The sequence below is a fragment of the Danio rerio genome, chromosome 19, assembly GCF_049306965.1.
Source record: "Danio rerio strain Tuebingen ecotype United States chromosome 19, GRCz12tu, whole genome shotgun sequence".
NCBI lineage: Eukaryota > Metazoa > Chordata > Actinopteri > Cypriniformes > Danionidae > Danio > Danio rerio.
Window position 1 is genome coordinate 11,575,452 of NC_133194.1, and position 19,032 is coordinate 11,594,483.

The following is a 19,032-nucleotide window of genomic DNA, read 5'->3' on the forward strand; positions in this document are numbered from 1 at the left end:
TTAAACTGTCCCTGGAAAATAGAACATCTGTCTTCTGTCATATCTCTATTCAGTAATCATGGTAAATATCAAGACCACTTTTAGGACAAAACTTATCTTATTGATGAACATTAACCCTAATTCATTCATTTTGCTTCGGTTAAATCCATTTATTCATTATTCATTATTTCCACTGCGGAATGAACCACCAACTTATCCAGCATATGTTTTACACAGTGTATGCCCTTCCAGCTGCAACCCATCACTAGGAAACACCCATACACTCCCATCCACACACATACACTATGGACAATTTAGCTTACCCATTTCACCTGTACCACATGTCTTTGGACTTGTAGGAGAAACTGGAGCACCTGGAGGAAACACACGCGAACACGGGGAAAACATGCACACAAACACAGAAACACCAACTGATCCAGCGACCTTCTTGCTGTGAGGCGACAGCGCTACTCACTGCGCCACTGTTCAACAGAAAAATATTCATTTATGAACAATAAATGAGATACAGCAGAGATGAACTGTACAATAAATGAATATTAAAATTTTCGCGTTCTTTTCTGAAATGTTGCCTAAATATGCAGATTTCCTCATTAGGGGCGTGCTCATTTTTATTCTTTTACAAAATACAAATCATGACATTTGATAAACTCATGGTCAAAATTCATTTTTCATTTTGTTGACAAATTCATAGCGAACAGGCAACATTACACAATGTTCTAGAAATGTGTAAATGTTAGTTAATGTTATTAAAATGACTGTTTTTGGAACAGGGACGAAGCAGTGGCGCAGTAGGTAGTGCTGTCGCCTCACAGCAAGAGGCTCGAGCCTCGGCTCAGTTGGCTTTTCTGTGTGGAGTTTGCATGTTCTCCCTACGTTCGCTTGAGGTTTCCTCCGGGTGCTCTGGATTCCCCCACAGTCCAAAGACATGAGGTTCAGGTGAATTGGGTAGGCTAAATTGTCTGTAGTGTGTGTGTGTGAATGTGTGTGTGGATGTTTCCCAGAGATAGGTTGCAACTGGAAGGGCATCCGCTGTGTAAAAACTTGCTGGATAAGTTGGCGGTTCATTCCACTGTGGCGACCCTGGATAAATAAAGGGACTAAGCCGACAAGAAAATGAATGAATGAATGTTTTTGAAACATTCTTTTAATTTGATATAAAAACGTTCATGGACCATTAATACAATGTTGAGGGAATGTTCTAATAATGTATTGAGCATGTTAATATAACATGAGACTGAAATGTATAACGAAAACATTTAGAATAGCATTAATATAACTAAAAAAGGGCATAATCTAAAAAATGAACACTTGTAAACGTTTTAAGAACATTCCATCATAAGGTTTTTCTAATTTAATGAGGGAAACGTTCTATGAACATTTATAAAATGTGGATAGAATGTTATAATAAAACTATAAATTATGTTGTAAACATTAATATAACAAGGAACTGGAACTTCATGAAAACGTTTTAAAAAATGTTTTTATGACCAAAATATAATGTTAAAACCTAAAACATGCTGGCTGTTTTGATTGTTCTGAGAACATAATAAAACGTTATCCAACGAAGGGACAACGTTAAGGAATGTTTTAGAACTCAAAATTGTTAGCTGAGTTAGAGAAGTAAACAGTGTCATACACATGCTATATTGAATTGATTTTAGATTACCAAGTTTGCCAACTATGGATGTAACAAACTCGTAAAATGTGCAAAAGACTAATATGAGGTATTCATTTGGGAAACTGTGTTACTACTGAGATGTTTACTTATATTTGTTTTACATTTTAACATTTACATTTACATTTTAAACTTGGTAATTTTTGTTTCTCACATATAATGTGATTCCACCTTAAATAGTATTAATGAATGCCCACTTTACAATTTTAATTTGAATATTTGCTCATATCCAAATCAGTTAATTGTCACTGGTTTATTCGTTATTATCACCAACAATTATGGTTGTCAGACCAAAGAGATTCAAATTTGCTCTGTCAAACTTGTACACAGCAGTAGGTGGCAGCAAAGTTCAACATTTGGAAACTACCGCTCCAGATGATGTAATGGTCAAACCTTATGTGAGTATCCGTCGTCATTTACTCATCCTCCACTTGCAAAACCTTTTACAGTTTATTTCTTGAGTTGAACACAAACGTAGATATTTAGAAGAATGTTGGAAACCATCAGCAATTGACTTCCACAAGAAAACAAGAAACAGTATGGAAATCAATAGCTGCTGCTTTCCAACATTCTCAACTAAAAATATTACATGCAACTTTGAGTTGATTGAACTGATTAAAATTAGTTAAAGTAACATAAAACACCATTTGTTGTCATCGCTTTTAAAGTGCTGCATTTCTTTACATATATACCCATAGATACATAGACACATTGATACACAGATACATAGATATCTGCATATCATACACACACACACACACACACACACACACACACACACACACACACACACATATATATATATATATATATATATATATATATATATATATATATATATATATATATATATATATATGAGCAATATCACACTCGTAGCAGTACTGTATAGCACTGGTGCGAGGCGTGTGTTGCGTGTATATATATAAATAAATAAATATATATATATATATATATATATATATATATATATATATATATATATATATATATATATATATATATATATATATAGACAACAGTTTCAATTTAGTAGTTCGAAATGCAACTTAAAGGAATAAAAGATAAAATAATTAATAATTATTAAGAATTAAGACAAATAGTGTATGTACTTTATCATGCATATTGTTCTTTTTATTTTATTTTTTTTTTTTGCAAATGAATAGTTTAATTTCAAAACATTTTTTCAATTAATAAATTCTTTTAATTAATTTTCTATTCTATAAAAGTGCCATCTACTGTTGTTTCTCTGAACAGCCGCTGGTCAGAATTTCCACCCCAGAACAAGTGCTTATTAATTCTGAAAATAACATGAATTATTTTGCTAATTGTTATTTTATTTCAGTTCGTTTTTCATTGACTGTTGTTAGTTTCATTTTTCTTCTTTTATTTATTGTGAATTTTTAATTTTATTTTTAAATGTTTTTTTGTCTGTGGGACGTCTTAACTTTAATTTACTAAAACAACCTTGGGATAAACTAATTCTGGCCAGCCATTTTTAACATTAATCTATGTGTGTAATGTTATTTTCATTGATTATTTGCTTTATTGTTAAGATGTTGCAATCATTATATCTTTCCTAGTAAGTACGTATAAGTACTTTTTCATTAATTAATAGTACACATTGTTCAGATACCTGTATATATTTCAGGTGTTGACTAGTAATGTTGATAATAGTGACAAATTTCACATTTTTTCCATATAAGCTATGAACATCTGCCTTTGAAATATCAACTATTTGGGTTTGACTAATTGTGACTATTATATATTTTATATACTAGTCATTATTCAGTATAAGGTATTCATTAGGTACTTTCGTTGACACCAATTAGGCTATTAGAGACTTGCACTTAATTACTAGATGCAAGTGTTTATTTGATTTGCGTATAGTAAACATGACAGTCATCATTTATTATGTCATTAGATTCTAGGACTTATTCGATTCTAGTATGTACTTTTTTGACATGAACCTATTAAATAGATAGTTCTTATTGCTTTGCCACTGGAACTTATTCAGTGGATACTAATACACATACTGTATATTAGATACTTATTCGAAGTGTAACTAATATTTTATTTTAGTAAGATCATTTATTGCTGTCTGCTGCACTGTGTTCGCCTCACAGCAAGAAAGTCTCTGGTTCAAGCCTCGGCTGGGTCAGTTGGCGTTTCTGTGAGGAGTTTGCATGTTCTCCCCGTGTTCGGGTGGGATTCCTCTGGGTGCTCCGGTTTCCCCCACAAATCCTATGCTGGATAAGTTGGCAGTTCATTCCACTTTGGTGACCCCAGATTAATAAAGGGACTAATCTGAAAAGAAAATGAACAAATGAATTTATTGCTGTCTTCTGTGTCTGTGACTAGTCAGAACATAAGACATTTAAAAAAGCAATTCTGACTAGTATATAATAAAATAAGATGGTGAAAGCACTATAATCTAATAAAAAGAAGTAACAACAAATGAAGACAGTTGAAGTCAAATACATAAATAAAAATATGGATATCTGATGGATAAGTAATAGTATCTAATGATTAATTACTAATATTTAAGTATAGACACCAACTAAAAAGTATAAGTATTAATAAAACATCTAGAGTGGTTAGCACTGACAGCAAGAAGGTTGCTGGTTTAAGTCCCGGCTGGGTCAGTAGGCATTTCTGTGTGGAGTTTGCATGTTCTCCTTGTGTTAGTGTGGGTTTCCTCTAAGCGCTCCTGTTTCTCCCGCAGTCCAAAGACATGCACTATAGGTGAATTGGGTAAAGAAATATGCCCGTAGTGTATGTGTGTGAATGTGAAAGTGTATGCGTGTTTCCCAGTACTGGGTTGCAGCTGGAAGGGCATCCGCTGTGTAAAAACATATGCTGAAATAGTTGACGGTTCATTCCGCTGTGGTGACCCCTGAAATTAGGAACTAAGCTAAAGAAAATTAAAGAAGTAAATAACCACTAGTACATAAAAATACAGGTCACACTTTACAATAAGGTTCATTTAGTTAACTCTATTATTGCTAACGCATTTACTAACGTTAACAAAGCTTATTAAAAACTGTAAGCCTACAGTTCATTGTTCATTCATTTTGGCAAATACATTATTCAAAACTACTTGTTTAAAATGATTTTTTGACAATTATTAATGTTTGTTGTATAACTAAGTGAGCCACAGCTATGCTAATGCTAGTTCAGAGATCAGTAGGCACAAAGAGCACAAAATCACCAAGAGGCGACATTCTAGTGCGATTTGGGAAACAGCCACTAGATGCCACTAGTGTCACGCGGCAGCCATTTTGGAATGAAAATTGCAATAGAACAACAGCATGTTATCAGTCTGTAAAATAAACTATTAAAAGTGCTGATAATTGTGATAGTAAGTGTTTAATTGTCGCCTTTCAGGTTTTATCTCAGCTTTAATGAGCTTTTTAAATAAATAAATAAAAAACAAAGCAGCTGCTTGCCATCGCGACAGCAATAAGATCCAATGGACGGCCAATCTCTTTCTCTCCAAAATGGAGGAATTTCGGGGTTGTTGCTGGGCGCTGCTGTTGCAATGGAACGTTCTATTGAGTGTCGCCTCTTGGTGATTCTAAGCTCTTTGCTAGGCATATCAAAGTCATTTCACTCGGCGGTCATCTTTGAAACGCCTCTCGGGCAGTGGGAATTCTGTTTGAATGGGAAAACATCAAATTCTTCAAAATTACTTGCCAAGCTTACCATTTTATTTCAAATTACGAATAACCAATAACATTAAATAAGAACTGTCTATTTAGTTTGATTTCTAAATGTTTGTATCACACAAAATCTGCAACTGTACTAGAAAGCGAGCTTTATTCGCCATATAGCGATCGCTGATTGGCTCCTGTACTACAAGGCGGGCATTATTCGCCATAACGCAATCGCTGATTGGCTCCTGTACTAAAAGGTGGGGCTTGATTCGCCATACTGACAGTTACACTTTTCCCCATTCAAAAGTATATGAGTGACACGTCTGTATTTTATAGTCTTCGGGCATATTTTTACCAGTTGTTAAGTTTGAATTAAAAAAAAAAAACATTCTGGTTGTCTGAATAGTTGGATGAAGAATAAGAATAATGTGTTTGCCTGCAGAAGGTGAAAAAATTCAAATGAGTGGAAATGTGTGTCAAATTAAATTAAATTAAGTTACGCCAACAAGTTATTTTACTTTGAGTGTAAAGGAGCTGAATTCGTAAAACATTCCGCTGTATACATTTCTGAAGATCACCACGGTCACTGGAAGCCACAGTTTACACTTTTAGAGATCTCAAATTTCTCTCAAAAGTGCCATTCGTGCCTGCTGTTCTTGCATAAATCCACCAGAGGCCGCTGTTGACTGACTGATTGATCGACTGACCCAACCTCCTCTTTCCCTAAAAACAAACAAATGTGTTTTCAAAAGCTTGACCAGATTGACCAGTGACCACCCACTTCACCTAAACCCAACATTTTTCGAAAGCAATCCAAAAAAAGAAAAGCCCTCTCCTGATTTTTACTACACTTTCAGATTTTACCACATTCGCAGCCTGTTATTTGATTGTTTGTTTTATTTTTTAGCTTCTGTCTTACGTGCTTTCTGGAACCACTCTTCGCCAGACCAGAACCCAGTCGTCATGGTCAACTCCTCTCTGCATCTCAAGTCCACTGATGTACATGGAGAGCTAACTGGACAAACTAGTAATAGGAAAGTGGTCCATACAGAGGTAAGCGGTCAGCACGAAAAGAAACGGCGTCATACCGCCCCATATTGTTAGTTTTAGAGACGAAATGCTGCCATACGTACTTCTGAATACATCATTCACGATCTCCAGAAGTTTATATAAGGCTGTTTTCAGAATGAGCCTATGTTGGCCAAAGCTAAACTGCTGATACCTTAGTGACAGGTCAATAGCTAATATATCAAATGTGTCATTTATCCCAAAATACAACACAAAAACTTTTCTATTCCCATTCAAAAATATTTGTTTAAGATCATGTGGTCTATTTTAACAAAGAAGACCACACAATCCTATCCAAATACTTTTGAATTGATGTAAAATATTATACTCTTAACAAATGAGGGGTAGAAGTATTAATATAAGTAATGGTTTGATTCAGTTTTTTTAACTTTAAAATTGAAGGAATCTGATGTTTCGGAGTACTGCTTGAGTGTATCTAAAGTGTTTCAGACAGGATATCGTGTTTTTATCTCTCCCAGAGGCACGATGATGTAAACACACAAATGTATTTTCTGTTTGTTCATCTGCGTGTCTCCTCCTCCTTCCTGCTTGTCTTCTGCTTTGTCTCTAAAGAAAACACTTATTGACCACATGACAAGAAATGGGAGAAAATGCTTTAGACAGAGAGAGGGAGAGCAGCTGGAAGTGATGTCAATGAACTCAATGATTTTTTATTTGTCTGCACACTGATCAAGACGACGCAAGAACCACATTCACAAATTGCAGTACTATGCAGTGGTGTTTCCTCAAAGACTGAATCACTGAGCAAGACTTCATTCAGACTGAAGGTAAGAGCGCGGACTACATTGAAAAGTACTGTATAAAGTTGTTTCAGACTCTATATGAATCTTTTTTGTTTGTACTGTCATTCTGCAATACAATTCAGGATGTGATTTTTGTAAATAACTTTTATGTCAAGTTATATTGTGTGTTTGTTTATATATGCCAATAACTTTTAGAATTGATTTATACTTTTATATTGAAATTCTTATATAGTTCACCCCGTTTTGTCAATATTTACCCTGTAAAAGATGCTGGGTTCCACACAATCCTTTCATGTCATCTCAATGCAAATCATTTAAGTTAATTTACTGGATTTAACAATTTTAAGAGGATTGAAAATGAAACAATTAAGTTTTCCTAAACACAGTTGTGTTCTCAACTCATTTTTAAATAAGTAGTTTGAACAAGCAGCAAAAATGTTTAATTCTCTACTTGTTATTGACTTTTTTGTATTTTTACCCTTAGCCCCCATAACATTCTTCAAAATATCTTCTTGTTTTGTGTTCAACCAAAGAAAGAAATTCATAAAAAATTAGAGCCACTGGAGTTAGTCTTTACAAATTTAAGTGGATTTAACTTAATTAACTTAATTTAAGTGTAATTTAACTTAAAAACTAAAAATCTGAAGAATTGTGTTGTTTCAGCTCGTTTTAAAGAAGTAGATTGAACAAACAGCAAAAATATTTTTGAGTCTACTTATCATTGACTTCTATAGTAGTTTTGGTCTTTCCCCCCAACATTCTTCAAAATATCTTCTTGTTTTGTTCAACCAAAGAAAGATATTCATAAAAGTTTAGAACCGCTTGAGTGAGGTAATGTTGAGAAATTGTGTGAACAGCCCCTTTAAATTATAATGATTTACTGTATAAAATCCTGTGTGGAGACAACATAAAGAATTTAAGTTAACTTATTGTTTTTTACAAATATGAGTGGATTTAACATAAAACAATTAAGTTGTCACAACAAAACTCAAGCATTGTGTTGTTTCAGCTCATTTTAAATAAGTAGATTGAACAAACAGCAAAAAAATATTTAATTCTCCACTTGTCATTGACCTCTATTGTAATTTTAGCCTCAACATTCTGCAAAATATCTTCCTGTTTTGTGTTCAACCAAAGAAAGAAATTCATAAAAAATTAGAACTACTGGAGTAAGTCTTTACAAATTTAAGTGGATTTAACCTAATTAACTTAATTTAAGTGTAATTTAACTTAAAAAAAAAAAAAACTGAAGAATTGTGTTGTTTCAGCTCGTTTTAAAGAAGTAGATTGAACAAACAGCAAAAATATTTTTGAGGCTACTTATCATTGACTTCTATAGTAGTTTTGGTCTTTCCCCCCAACATTCTTCAAAATATCTTCTTGTTTTGTTCAACCAAAGAAAGAAATTCATAAAAGTTTAGAACCGCTTGAGTGAGGTAATTTTGAGAAATTGTGTGAACTGCCCCTTTAAATTATAATGATTTACTGTAAAAAATCCTGTGTGGAGACAACACAAAGAATTTAAGTTAACTTATTGTTTTTTTACAAATATGAGTGGATTTAACATAAAACAATTAAGTTGTCACAACAAAACTCAAGCATTGTGTTGTTTCAGCTCATTTTAAATAAGTAGATTGAACAAACAGCAAAAAAAATATTTAATTCTCCACTTGTCATTGACCTCTATTGTAATTTTAGCCTCAACATTCTGCAAAATATCTTCCTGTTTTGTGTTCAACCGAAGAAAGAAATTCTTGAAAGTTTAGAACCGCTTGAGTGTGAGGAAATGTTGAGGAAATTGTGTGAAAAGTCCCTTTAAATCGTAATGGTTCACTGTAAAAAATGCTGGGTCCACACAATCAATTTGTGTTAAGCCAACATAAAGAATTTAAGTTAACTTATTAGTTTTTCCAAATTCAAGTGGATTGAACTTAAAACAACTAAGTTCAATCCACAAAAAAACTCAAAAAATGTGTTGTTGCAGCTCATTTTAAATAAGTAGTTTGAACAAGCAGCAAAAATATTTCATTCTCCACTTGTCATTGACTTCTATTGTATTTTTAGCCTCAACATTCTTCAAAATATCTTCTTGTTTTGTGTTCAACCGAAGAAAGAAAATCATAAAAGTTTAGAACCACTTGAGTGAGAGGCAATGTTGAGGAAATTGTGTGAACTGCTCCCTTAACTCATAATGGTTCACTGTAAAAATGCTGGGTCCACACAATCGGTCTGTGTTGAGACAACAAGAAGAATTTAAGTTAACTTATTAGTGTTTACAAATTGAAGTGGGTTGAATATAAAACAATTAAGTTGTACCTCCCCCCAAAAAACTCAAAAATTGTGTTGTTTCAGCTCATTTTAAGTAAGCAGTTTGAACAAACGTTGAGTGTTTTACAATTACTGCTTTGTGTTTAGCGTAAAAGGAGAAACACAACTGATTCTAATGCTGACACCTGTTTTTTTTTTTTTTTAATGGATTATCAGCAGGTTTTACAATGTGTGATTAAGGACACGCAGTTCTCTTTTTTGCTATAACATTTAGTGTGAGTAACTGCTAAATATAATCTCAATACTCTAAATACAAAGATGTTGTGACCTCACATTATTCAGTGGAGCAATTCATAATAACTTGCATTAGCTTCTAAACCAACTTTTAAACCAGTTTTATATGCTGAAACCTTTTAGTTGCCAGACAACTCATATTTAAACTATTTTATGGTGTAGCTTGGAATATGAGCATGCGATAACACTTATGAAGAAGTATCGCTCATTAAAAATAAGTGTACTAGAACGATGTGTTCATTTGAGGGTGGAAGTAACACATATTTTTGACCTACTGGTAATAGCCATACCTTATTCTTCATTTCTACATTAGAGTTTGCAGTGTTTAAAGTAAACATAAATTAATTCGAAATGCCAATAATAATAAAAAAATCTAAAAAATAAAAGTTTGCATTGTTAAGCTACTTTTTAAACATTGGATCGAACTGTAATGTAAACTTAAGATGCAAGTATAGATAAAGGACAAAATATGCTTTCAGTGAACATATTAAGAAGGCCATAGTCAGCTGTATTTAAAATAAACAAGCTTAAGCCAGTAAATCTAGCACAAACCCTTGTTACTTTTGACCCACCCATGTGTTACTTTTGTGTCTACTGACGAGGTCAAAAGTAACAATGTGCAGTTTATTTTTAAGGTAAAATAACTTTGAAGTTGTTGTACATTTGTTCAAAATATCACTTGATATTGATAGACCACAGTTATAAATTAGTAAACACAGACAAACAAATATTTCTGTCCCTGCTTGTTAAAGAGAGTATTTTAAAAACCTCATCATGGACTTTCCCTCATGTAATTTTTTTTTCTTTTTGTTGAACACAAAAGAAGATATTTTGAAGAATGTTTGTTGCTGGCACTCATTAACATCCTTAGAAGAGAAAAAAACATTGGAAGTCAATGAGTGGTAAACTGTAAAATAAATCTGGTTACCTTCATTTTTTAAGCTGAATCAAAAATAGACCTCATATTAATATTAAACTGACTTGCATAGAGCTTGCGTAACTCATACAATTAAGTTGGAACAGTATTAACGTAGTTTAATAAGTTAGAAATAACTAAAACCGCTGTGGTGACCCCAAATTAATGAAGGGACTTAGCCGAAAAGAAAATAAATGAGTGCATGAATATGTTGTCATGACTAACTGATAATTTTTTACAGTGTAGATATTTCACTGCATCTTATTTTGTGTTAACAGAAGAAACTCAAATAGTTTCCGAACCAGTAAAGAGTGAGTAAATGATGAAGTTTTATTTTTAATTAAGTTAATTTTCTCATTAATACCAATATTAAGCGTTAAGAACGTACAATTTATTACATGCATTCTCTAAATTAGACTCAAGAGATTCCTTTTTAAGACTGTGTGCCTGTGTGTTTCCTTCCACTTCTGTATTTTGTTGAAGGTGAAAGGTTCAGAGATTTTTTTTCCCCCTTTTTTCCAGACAGATCTTTTGAAACAGACTCTGAGTAAGAGCTGGTATAGCTGTCATGTGAGACTATATTAAACTATATAAATATTTAATCCTACTGTACTATATTTAAATGAAAATGTTAACCACCCTATAAATACACAAAGAAAAGGTGTTGAGCGCATAAGAGGAAAAACTTGAGATATGACATATGATTATATTCTTGCTCATATTTACTCACTTCTTGTCTGGTAGTTCTTGTTAAGTATTTGCACACAATATTACGGTGGCCGGAGAGCTTAGTGTGCTGCAACTAAAGAAAACACGTGTGCTGCAAATACTCACAATGCAAACACAAATAGAAAAAATGCGCTCAAATCTTTACAACACAAATAGAATAATGCGCTGTAAATAGCATGGACCACAATGGAAACATATTGTAGGAGATGAACTGAAAATCTGTGACAGATGGCTCGGATTTGCCAATTGTGCAGTGACTATTGCTCAGGGAAGTTGTAGGTGACGTGAAGGTGAGCTTTTTGTTTATTTTAACACCCTGATTAAATGATTCCTTTGTCTTTTGCATATTATTAGCTTAAATAAACTGATGATTTACTGTGAGTTGTTATTAGATAACTAAACTGACGAAGTATCCTCAACTAAATATGAGTACTGCGGGACGTATAATAGGAGGTGAGCTTCCCCCCCTCCAGGACATTTACACCAGGCGGTGCATGAGGAAATCCAAGAGAATTATCAGTGACTCCAGCCACCAAAGCCATAGACTTTTCTCTCTGCTACCCTCAGGCAGACGATTCCGCAGCATCCGATCACGCACCAGCCGGCTGAAGGAAAGTTTCTTGCCTCAGACTATCAGGCTGATGAACACTTAACACACCACACACAGACTCTTCCATACCCCTCACTGCACACCATCAATATGTATGCACTGCACTTTAACCAATCCATACTTGAAACAATACTGCCTACAAGTATGTGGACACCTATTCATTGCACATATCGCTGTCAATTTCACATTGTTGTTGTATTTGCACTGTCTGTATTTTGCTCTGTCTGGAGCCAGCACCTAAGCTTTTCACTCATCATAGCACTTGTGCTGCTGATGATGTGAAAATAAAAGTGATTTGATTTTGATTTGAATGAAAATAAGTTCACAATGAGCACTGTTAAATTCTAATAAATCGCAGATAAGAATAAGCTATTTAAAATATAGCTATAGGCCCTTTTAGTAGGCTAACGATAGAAAAGACATCCCAGTTGTAAGAGTGACAAATAATAACTTGACTTCTAGTTGATTATTTGGAAGCGTTAGAAGGTAGATTCTTCAGATCAATCATCTGTTGAACTGCATCCCAATCATCACAAATACTGCAGAAGACCTACTGGAACCTGGACCCAAGATTCTCAGAGAAATCAGTCAAGTTTGGTGAAGGAAATATCATGGTTTAGGATTACATTCAGTATATGTGTGCAAGAGATCTGCAGAGTGGATGTCTACATCAACAGCCTGAGGTATTAAAACATTTGTGCTGCCCATTACATTACAAACCACAGGAGAGGGCAAATTCTTCAGCAGGATAGCGCTCCTTCTCATACTTCAGCCTCCACATCAAAGTTCCTAAGCAAAGAAGGTCAAGGTGCTCCAGGATTGGCCAGCCCAGTCACAAGACATGAACATTATTGAGCATGTCTCGGGTAAGATGAAAGAGGAGGCATTGAAGAAGAATCCAAAGAATCTTGATGAACTTTAGGAATCTTGCAACACTTTCTTTGCCATTCCAGATGACTTTATTAAGAAGTTTATTGGTAATAAGGTATTTGAGTTATTGCAGAGATGGATGCAATCCTCCAAGCTCATGGGAGTCATACACAATATATTATTTTTTCTGCATGACGTTATATTCTAGACCAGGGGTTCCCAAACTTTTCAGCACGCGACCCCTAAAATAACAATGCCATTGACTCGCGACCCCCAATATCCTCTGAGGTGGTTATAAATACAGAAAACTTGCATGCAATGGCGCACACACACACACCAATATTTTTTATGTATTTCAGTGCTGTAAATGGGCCAGAAAGTTTAACCTGGTGTTATAAGATCAATCTGCTGCATCTGACGCTATTGCTGTCTTTAATATAATGTATTTACCCCGGGGGTCGCAATCCAATAGAACAAGTAAATAAGCTACTATAGTAACTATAAACGACTGTTTTTTTCTCTTCAGTTGGTTATGGATAAAATATGGTAATTTCTTATGGCCTAATAATAATAAGTAGATTTTTGGAAATCACCAGGCGACCCCCCTTCATTGTTCCGTGACCCCTCAAGGGGTCCCGACCCCCACTTTGAGAACCACTGTTCTAGACTGTACATTGTTTCTGTTAAATGAAAAGACTTTTGTCAAGGCAAAGTCAGACCTTACTGTGCTGATTGAATAATTAAAAATCAAGGCATGATCATGTTTTATTTTGGTAAAATAAGCGTAATCTAGAGCACTTTGGCTTTCAAATTAGCCACTTCTGATGCCAAATGATCAATAAGAAATCAAGTTATTAATTGTTGTTCCTTAAACTTAGACAGGCGTTATGACGTCAGGTTGTGTAAAAGTACAACATGCTTTTTGTCAAATCAAAATATGCATGTGTTGTGAAGATTTGCAGCATGTTTTTCTATTTGTGTTTGCGATGTGAGGCTTAGCAATGTGTTGTGTTATTTGCGTTTACATTATGACGATTTGCGCGTGTGCTGTCAAAGCAATGAAGACGTTTTTCTTAATTATACTGTCCATACAATTTATGCAAAGCAACTTGTAATCCATTAAAGGTCTTGTGAAGTGCTTTGAAATGTGATTGTTTTGTACAATGTGTGAAGTAATTTGAACTCAAACATGAAGCCAGCGTGGGACATAGATTAGCTCCTCACCTTTCTCAAAAAAACAGCCAATAGCATTGCTTTTTTATCCCAATTCTGCCAGAGAGAGTGGTTAAAATGGAGGGCACATATTACTAAGCTGCATCTGTAACCGCCTACTACTTGAGTAGGTAAAACATTCAAAGTTACTACATGACTACTTAGAAAAGTATGTTCTATATAGTGTGAATGTGACTAGTGGGAACAGAATTCGGACATACTACATCCATTATTTGTTATTATCACATGACCTACTGTACCTGCGACAATTAGGTTGCTTTAAATCCCGTTCATGACTTCTCTCATGTGGCATCATTATATAGTAGTGTCTATTGGATGCACACTACAGAAATCTTGGAAGGAGTGGGTCACTTCTCGTCTAATGTTAGTCAAACACAATATTTGGACTCTGCTTACATACAGATTTTCACATACAGTATCCCTACGCAATCTCAAATGCAGCCATAATGTCTTAATGGGGTGGGACAAGTCAGATACCAGAGAGCATTTGATTGGTCAGAAGATTTGATAAGAAACTGAAGTATGAGTTGACAAAAAAATGATGATCCATTTAGGCAAAAGTGACAAACTGCAAGCTTTGGATTTTCATGGTCTTAATGTGGATTTTCTTAATGTTTTGGAGTACAATTGTCTATAGATATTCGTAAGGCTAACACACTGATACTGACATCTAAAACACTTTATTTTGTTTATCTCTCAGAATGGCCTTCAATACAACTCTTCACACCCACTCCCACATTGATGTATCAACCCACCATGAGAAATCAACACTGGACGTTGATGCCATTATGGAAAATATTACCATTGTCCTGTACACCATTACCATCATCTTCGGCATCAGCGGGAACTCTGTGGTCATCTGGGTGGCAGGTTTTCGTCTTAAACCCAACGTCAGCAACGTTTGGTTGGTCAACCTTGCAGTAGCAGATCTGATCTTCTGCTTCACCCGAATCATTTCACTCATTAAAAACCTCTTCTTTGACTACTGGCCTTTTGGACTCTTTCTCTGCAAGTTCAATGGTTTCTTCAAGTACGCCAACATGTTCTGCAGTGTTTTTCTTCTGGCTGTCATTAGTGTGGATCGAGCGCTCTGCGTCTGGTGTCCGGTGTTCACCAGGAAACGACGGACAATATGTGCTGCTCGTGTGGTCAGTGTGGGAGTTTGGATCGTGGCTGTGATCTTTAGTTCGCCCTACTTTGTTTACCGGCAGGTCTACCTTGGTGACAACAATTTGAGCAAGTGCTCTCTGGAGGTCAGAACAACTTTACATTGGTTAAGGACAAAAAACTTTTAATATGGAATAAAATAGCTTTTATTGCATGTTAACATTGCATATTTTATTGCATGTGTCTAGTGTTGCATTGCATGAAGTTAGGACACGGTTTGACTCTTAAATATGCAGTATGTAAGTTTGATACCAAGTGGTTGAACTAGGTATTGCATTCCTGAATCAAAACAAATGCAAGCGCAGGTTGCAAGATTGACAACCAACAGGAGTGTGCCCTACTATCAAGCCTAAAGGCTGATTTAAGTCATGTTCTAAATAAAAGCAAAGGCACATGATAGAAGGAATATTTTTAATATTAAGAGGAGTTTTTGTTCTAACCAATGCCTAGAACTAATATATTAGAAACGGCTTCTATTTCTCACAGATGAACAACAAAAAACTGACAATGCTCACCTCAGGTACACCTCATGTGCTTTATTCAGTGTTAAATGCTAACAATGTGAGTTTGAATGCCATTTTACATGACATATAATGCCATACTACTGAAAGCAGCAACAGATTGGTAGTTTACCATAGATCTTGAAAATAAATAAAGCGTTTAAAATTGAACTTTAGAACTGTGACAGTGCAAGCCAACACATATCAGTGATTCAGCATGTACATTTAATAATGTTAAAGAGGTTCAATATGTATTAATTCGGTTATCAAGCTTACAATTTTGCTGGAGTGCAGTAAGTGCACTATTCTGTGCCTCTGAAGGTAGTATTTAAATTTCTGTCATGTTTCGTATGGTCAAACTGCTTATCACTGCAAACCTCATCACATAGCGTATTATTAGGACACAGGAATACAATATAACCTGCTTACCTAATGTTTACGTACGTAGTATTTATATTATTTGCTAGTTAATAACCACCTCATGTGGAACTCTGAATCTGTGTCTCATTTCAGATTCTGCTACTCTCCACCGGAGGTCGCATTTCAGTCACGAGCACATGCTTTAAGAGCCTTTCTGAATAAATGAATGAATTAAATATTTGTTTTTAAACAAGGCAACCCGCAGTGCTGAATTATAATTGGCTAAACTGGCAGTGTGCAGGTTAAAGAGACCAAAACATAGATGTTCCTGCAAGTAACTCACATTTTCAAAGCAGAATAATTAACTTCAGCATTGTTTTTCAGATAAACAAGAATGTTCACTTAGCATGTTTCCTAAATATCAGAAAACATATTATGGTATTTTATGCATTAGAAGAGTCAAAAACGTACTGTACATACCTTTAACGTAATACTTTCGCACCTTTACCTTAACACTTCTCGATTTCTTAGTAAAATAAAAGTTTGCAAACTTAAGCTAAATAGATGTACAGTACTGCTGTTTAAGTGAACTCTTAATGGTAAGACTAAATGTTTTATGAATATGACCCAGAAGATGTGCATATGCATGTATATAAATGAGGCCTTTTTACTTTGTGCAGGTTAAAGAATCATCGAAGGGCGACAATTCGGCAAAGAACGCCCTGTACAGCATTCGCTTCTTGTGTGGATTCCTGTTGCCTTTCTTGGTCATCCTGTGCTGCTACGTTCTAGCTGCTATTGGGATACGCAGAGCAAGGTTTTCTGGCAAATCGAAGCCCCTGCGCATTCTCGCTGCACTCGTGGTCGCCTTTTTCCTGTGCTGGGCCCCATATCACTGCCTGCTGCTCGCCAAGATGGTGGACAAGAAAAGCCAAATAGTCAAAGTGGGCCTGCCTATTGCTAAGGGCACAGCGTATTTCAACAGTTGCGTCAACCCGCTGCTCTATTTCTGCATGGGACTCAATATTAGGCAAAACTTTAGGCAAAGCATATCAGGGATTTATCGGAGAGCGCTTATGGAAGAAGTCCCCACTGTACAGTCTCAGGAAGGCACGGGGGATGAAAGCTGTAATTCCCTTTCGAAGACTACAGTACTTAATCGAGGAAGACCCAGGGGGTTGGCTAAAGTTTAAACGAGTTATATTGTAATCTTTGTTCTTTAGCAGTGACAGTCAGTTGTATAATTGTACCGGGAAGACTGATCAAATTAATGTGAAAGATCTATGTTGTCTGACAATTAAGCATTAAGACTGTCAACCCAGGCTCATTCTGAAAATGTACCTCCTACATACATTTCTGGAGACCATGAAATACGCCCCAGGAGCTACGTTTTTTAGCAGTTTTTGTTTTCGCAACGCCTTTTGAGATCTCAAGTTTCTTTCGCCATTCGCACCTGCTGTTCTTGCGTAAACCCACCAGAGGCCACTGTTGACTGACTGACTGAAAGATCGACTGACCCACCATCCTCCTTCCCTAAACACAACCAATTTAATTGATTGATCTGTCCACCCACTTTCCCAACCAAACCAACCATTTTCAAGCAATCCAGAAAAAGAAAAGCATTCGTCTGATTTTTATCATGTTTTTAGATTGTACCACATTCTCACCCTGTTATTTACTGTTTATTTATTATTTTTTTTGGATTCTGTCTTTGTCCTACCTGCTTTCTGGAACCGTTCTTTTAGACTTGAACCCTGTCGTCGTGGTCAAGTCCTCTCTGCGTCTCAAATCTGCCAACGTACATGGCGAGCTAACAGGACAAACTGGTCACAGCGGAAGAGCTGTCCATATGGACGTAATCGGTTAGCTGGTATGCATGAAAAGGAATGGCGTCATACTGCCCCGTTGCTCATTTAAAACATGAAATGCAGCCATACGAACATGGTAACATAATTTGGCGTCTCCAGAAACGTATATAGGGCTACCTTTTCATGATAAGCCTATGTTGAAGACTATTTTGTACATTTACCTGGAACTTTTATCGTGAAAAAACATGAAATAGTTCACCCAAATTCTGTCATAATTTACTCTCCCTTAACTTGTTTATTACTTTATTTCATCCGTTAAACACAAAGGAAGATATTTTCCAAAGAAATTTGGCAAACATATATAATGTTGACTTCCATAGTATTTGTTTTTTCTTACTATGGAAGTCATTACTGGTCTTTCGGCTTTCTTCAAACTATCTCCTTTCGTTTACAACTGGTAAAAGAAGTTGTAAAGGTTAGGAAACGCTTGTAGGAGTAAAACGTGAGTACATTTGTATTTTTGGGTGAACAATCGCTTTAAAAAACATTAAATAATGAACTGGTACTGTGTATATAGAGAGTAATTTTGATGAATTTGATTTCTTTTTTCATAATTCACACATGAGGTCAAAAACAGTTTACAAAGCCTGTTTCTGTCATACTAAAATGAGCAACTGTTTAACAGAGTATTTCTTCACAGCAAACCAATAAACTGTGGTCAGGTTTCCTGAAAAAAAGTCTCTGTAGATTAATGCACTTCTTCCACTTTAGGAACCACAGACTTTTGTTCCTCTTTTCTGATAAAGACATCCTAAAACTTCTTATCTTACGCCAGTAAATAAATTTCAATAACCACTAACTTTATTTCAGCACAGTCCCTGATTTATCAGGAATCACCAGAGCTAAATGAACCAGTAACCCAGATCAAACGCTTCCCGTAAACTGTATTTAAACGGTGTTTAAGGCCCGATTTCTTTAAAAATGAACAATCTTCACTGCCTAAATGATATATGCTATAAATAATAATAAATAATAATAATAATAAATAATTTCCATTGCATTTTAAGTTTCAGACACTTAAGCGTTTTTATTTATTTAATATAGATTGGCAGTG

At 35.1% G+C, this 19,032-nt stretch overlaps 1 protein-coding gene across 2 annotated transcripts; it reads left to right on the forward strand.

Annotated features, from left to right (window-relative positions):
- Positions 1-7,002: 7,002 nt before the first annotated feature.
- On the forward strand, positions 7,003-18,774 carry si:ch211-171h4.6. 2 transcript variants are annotated; one of them, XM_073931534.1, is made up of 4 exons: positions 7,003-7,187; positions 10,920-10,952; positions 14,784-15,336; positions 16,791-18,649. In XM_073931534.1, exons 3-4 carry the CDS (start codon positions 14,785-14,787, stop codon positions 17,301-17,303), a joined length of 1,065 nt encoding a protein of 354 aa, XP_073787635.1. In that variant the 5' UTR covers positions 7,003-7,187; positions 10,920-10,952; position 14,784; the 3' UTR covers positions 17,304-18,649. The 2 variants fall into 2 exon arrangements, with proteins under 2 accessions (XP_073787635.1, XP_001332899.1); XM_001332863.9 differs by lacking the exon at positions 10,920-10,952 and having other exon boundaries at positions 16,791-18,774.
- Positions 18,775-19,032: the final 258 nt, after the last annotated feature.

Bases quoted from the DNA above. Each gene is read 5' to 3' on its own strand.
- si:ch211-171h4.6 (XM_001332863.9), top strand. From the start codon at position 14,785: ATGGCCTTCAATACAACTCTTCACACCCACTCCCACATTGATGTATCA. The intron at 15,337-16,790 runs GTCAGAACAACT...TACTTTGTGCAG, and splicing joins TGAGCAAGTGCTCTCTGGAG to GTTAAAGAATCATCGAAGGG.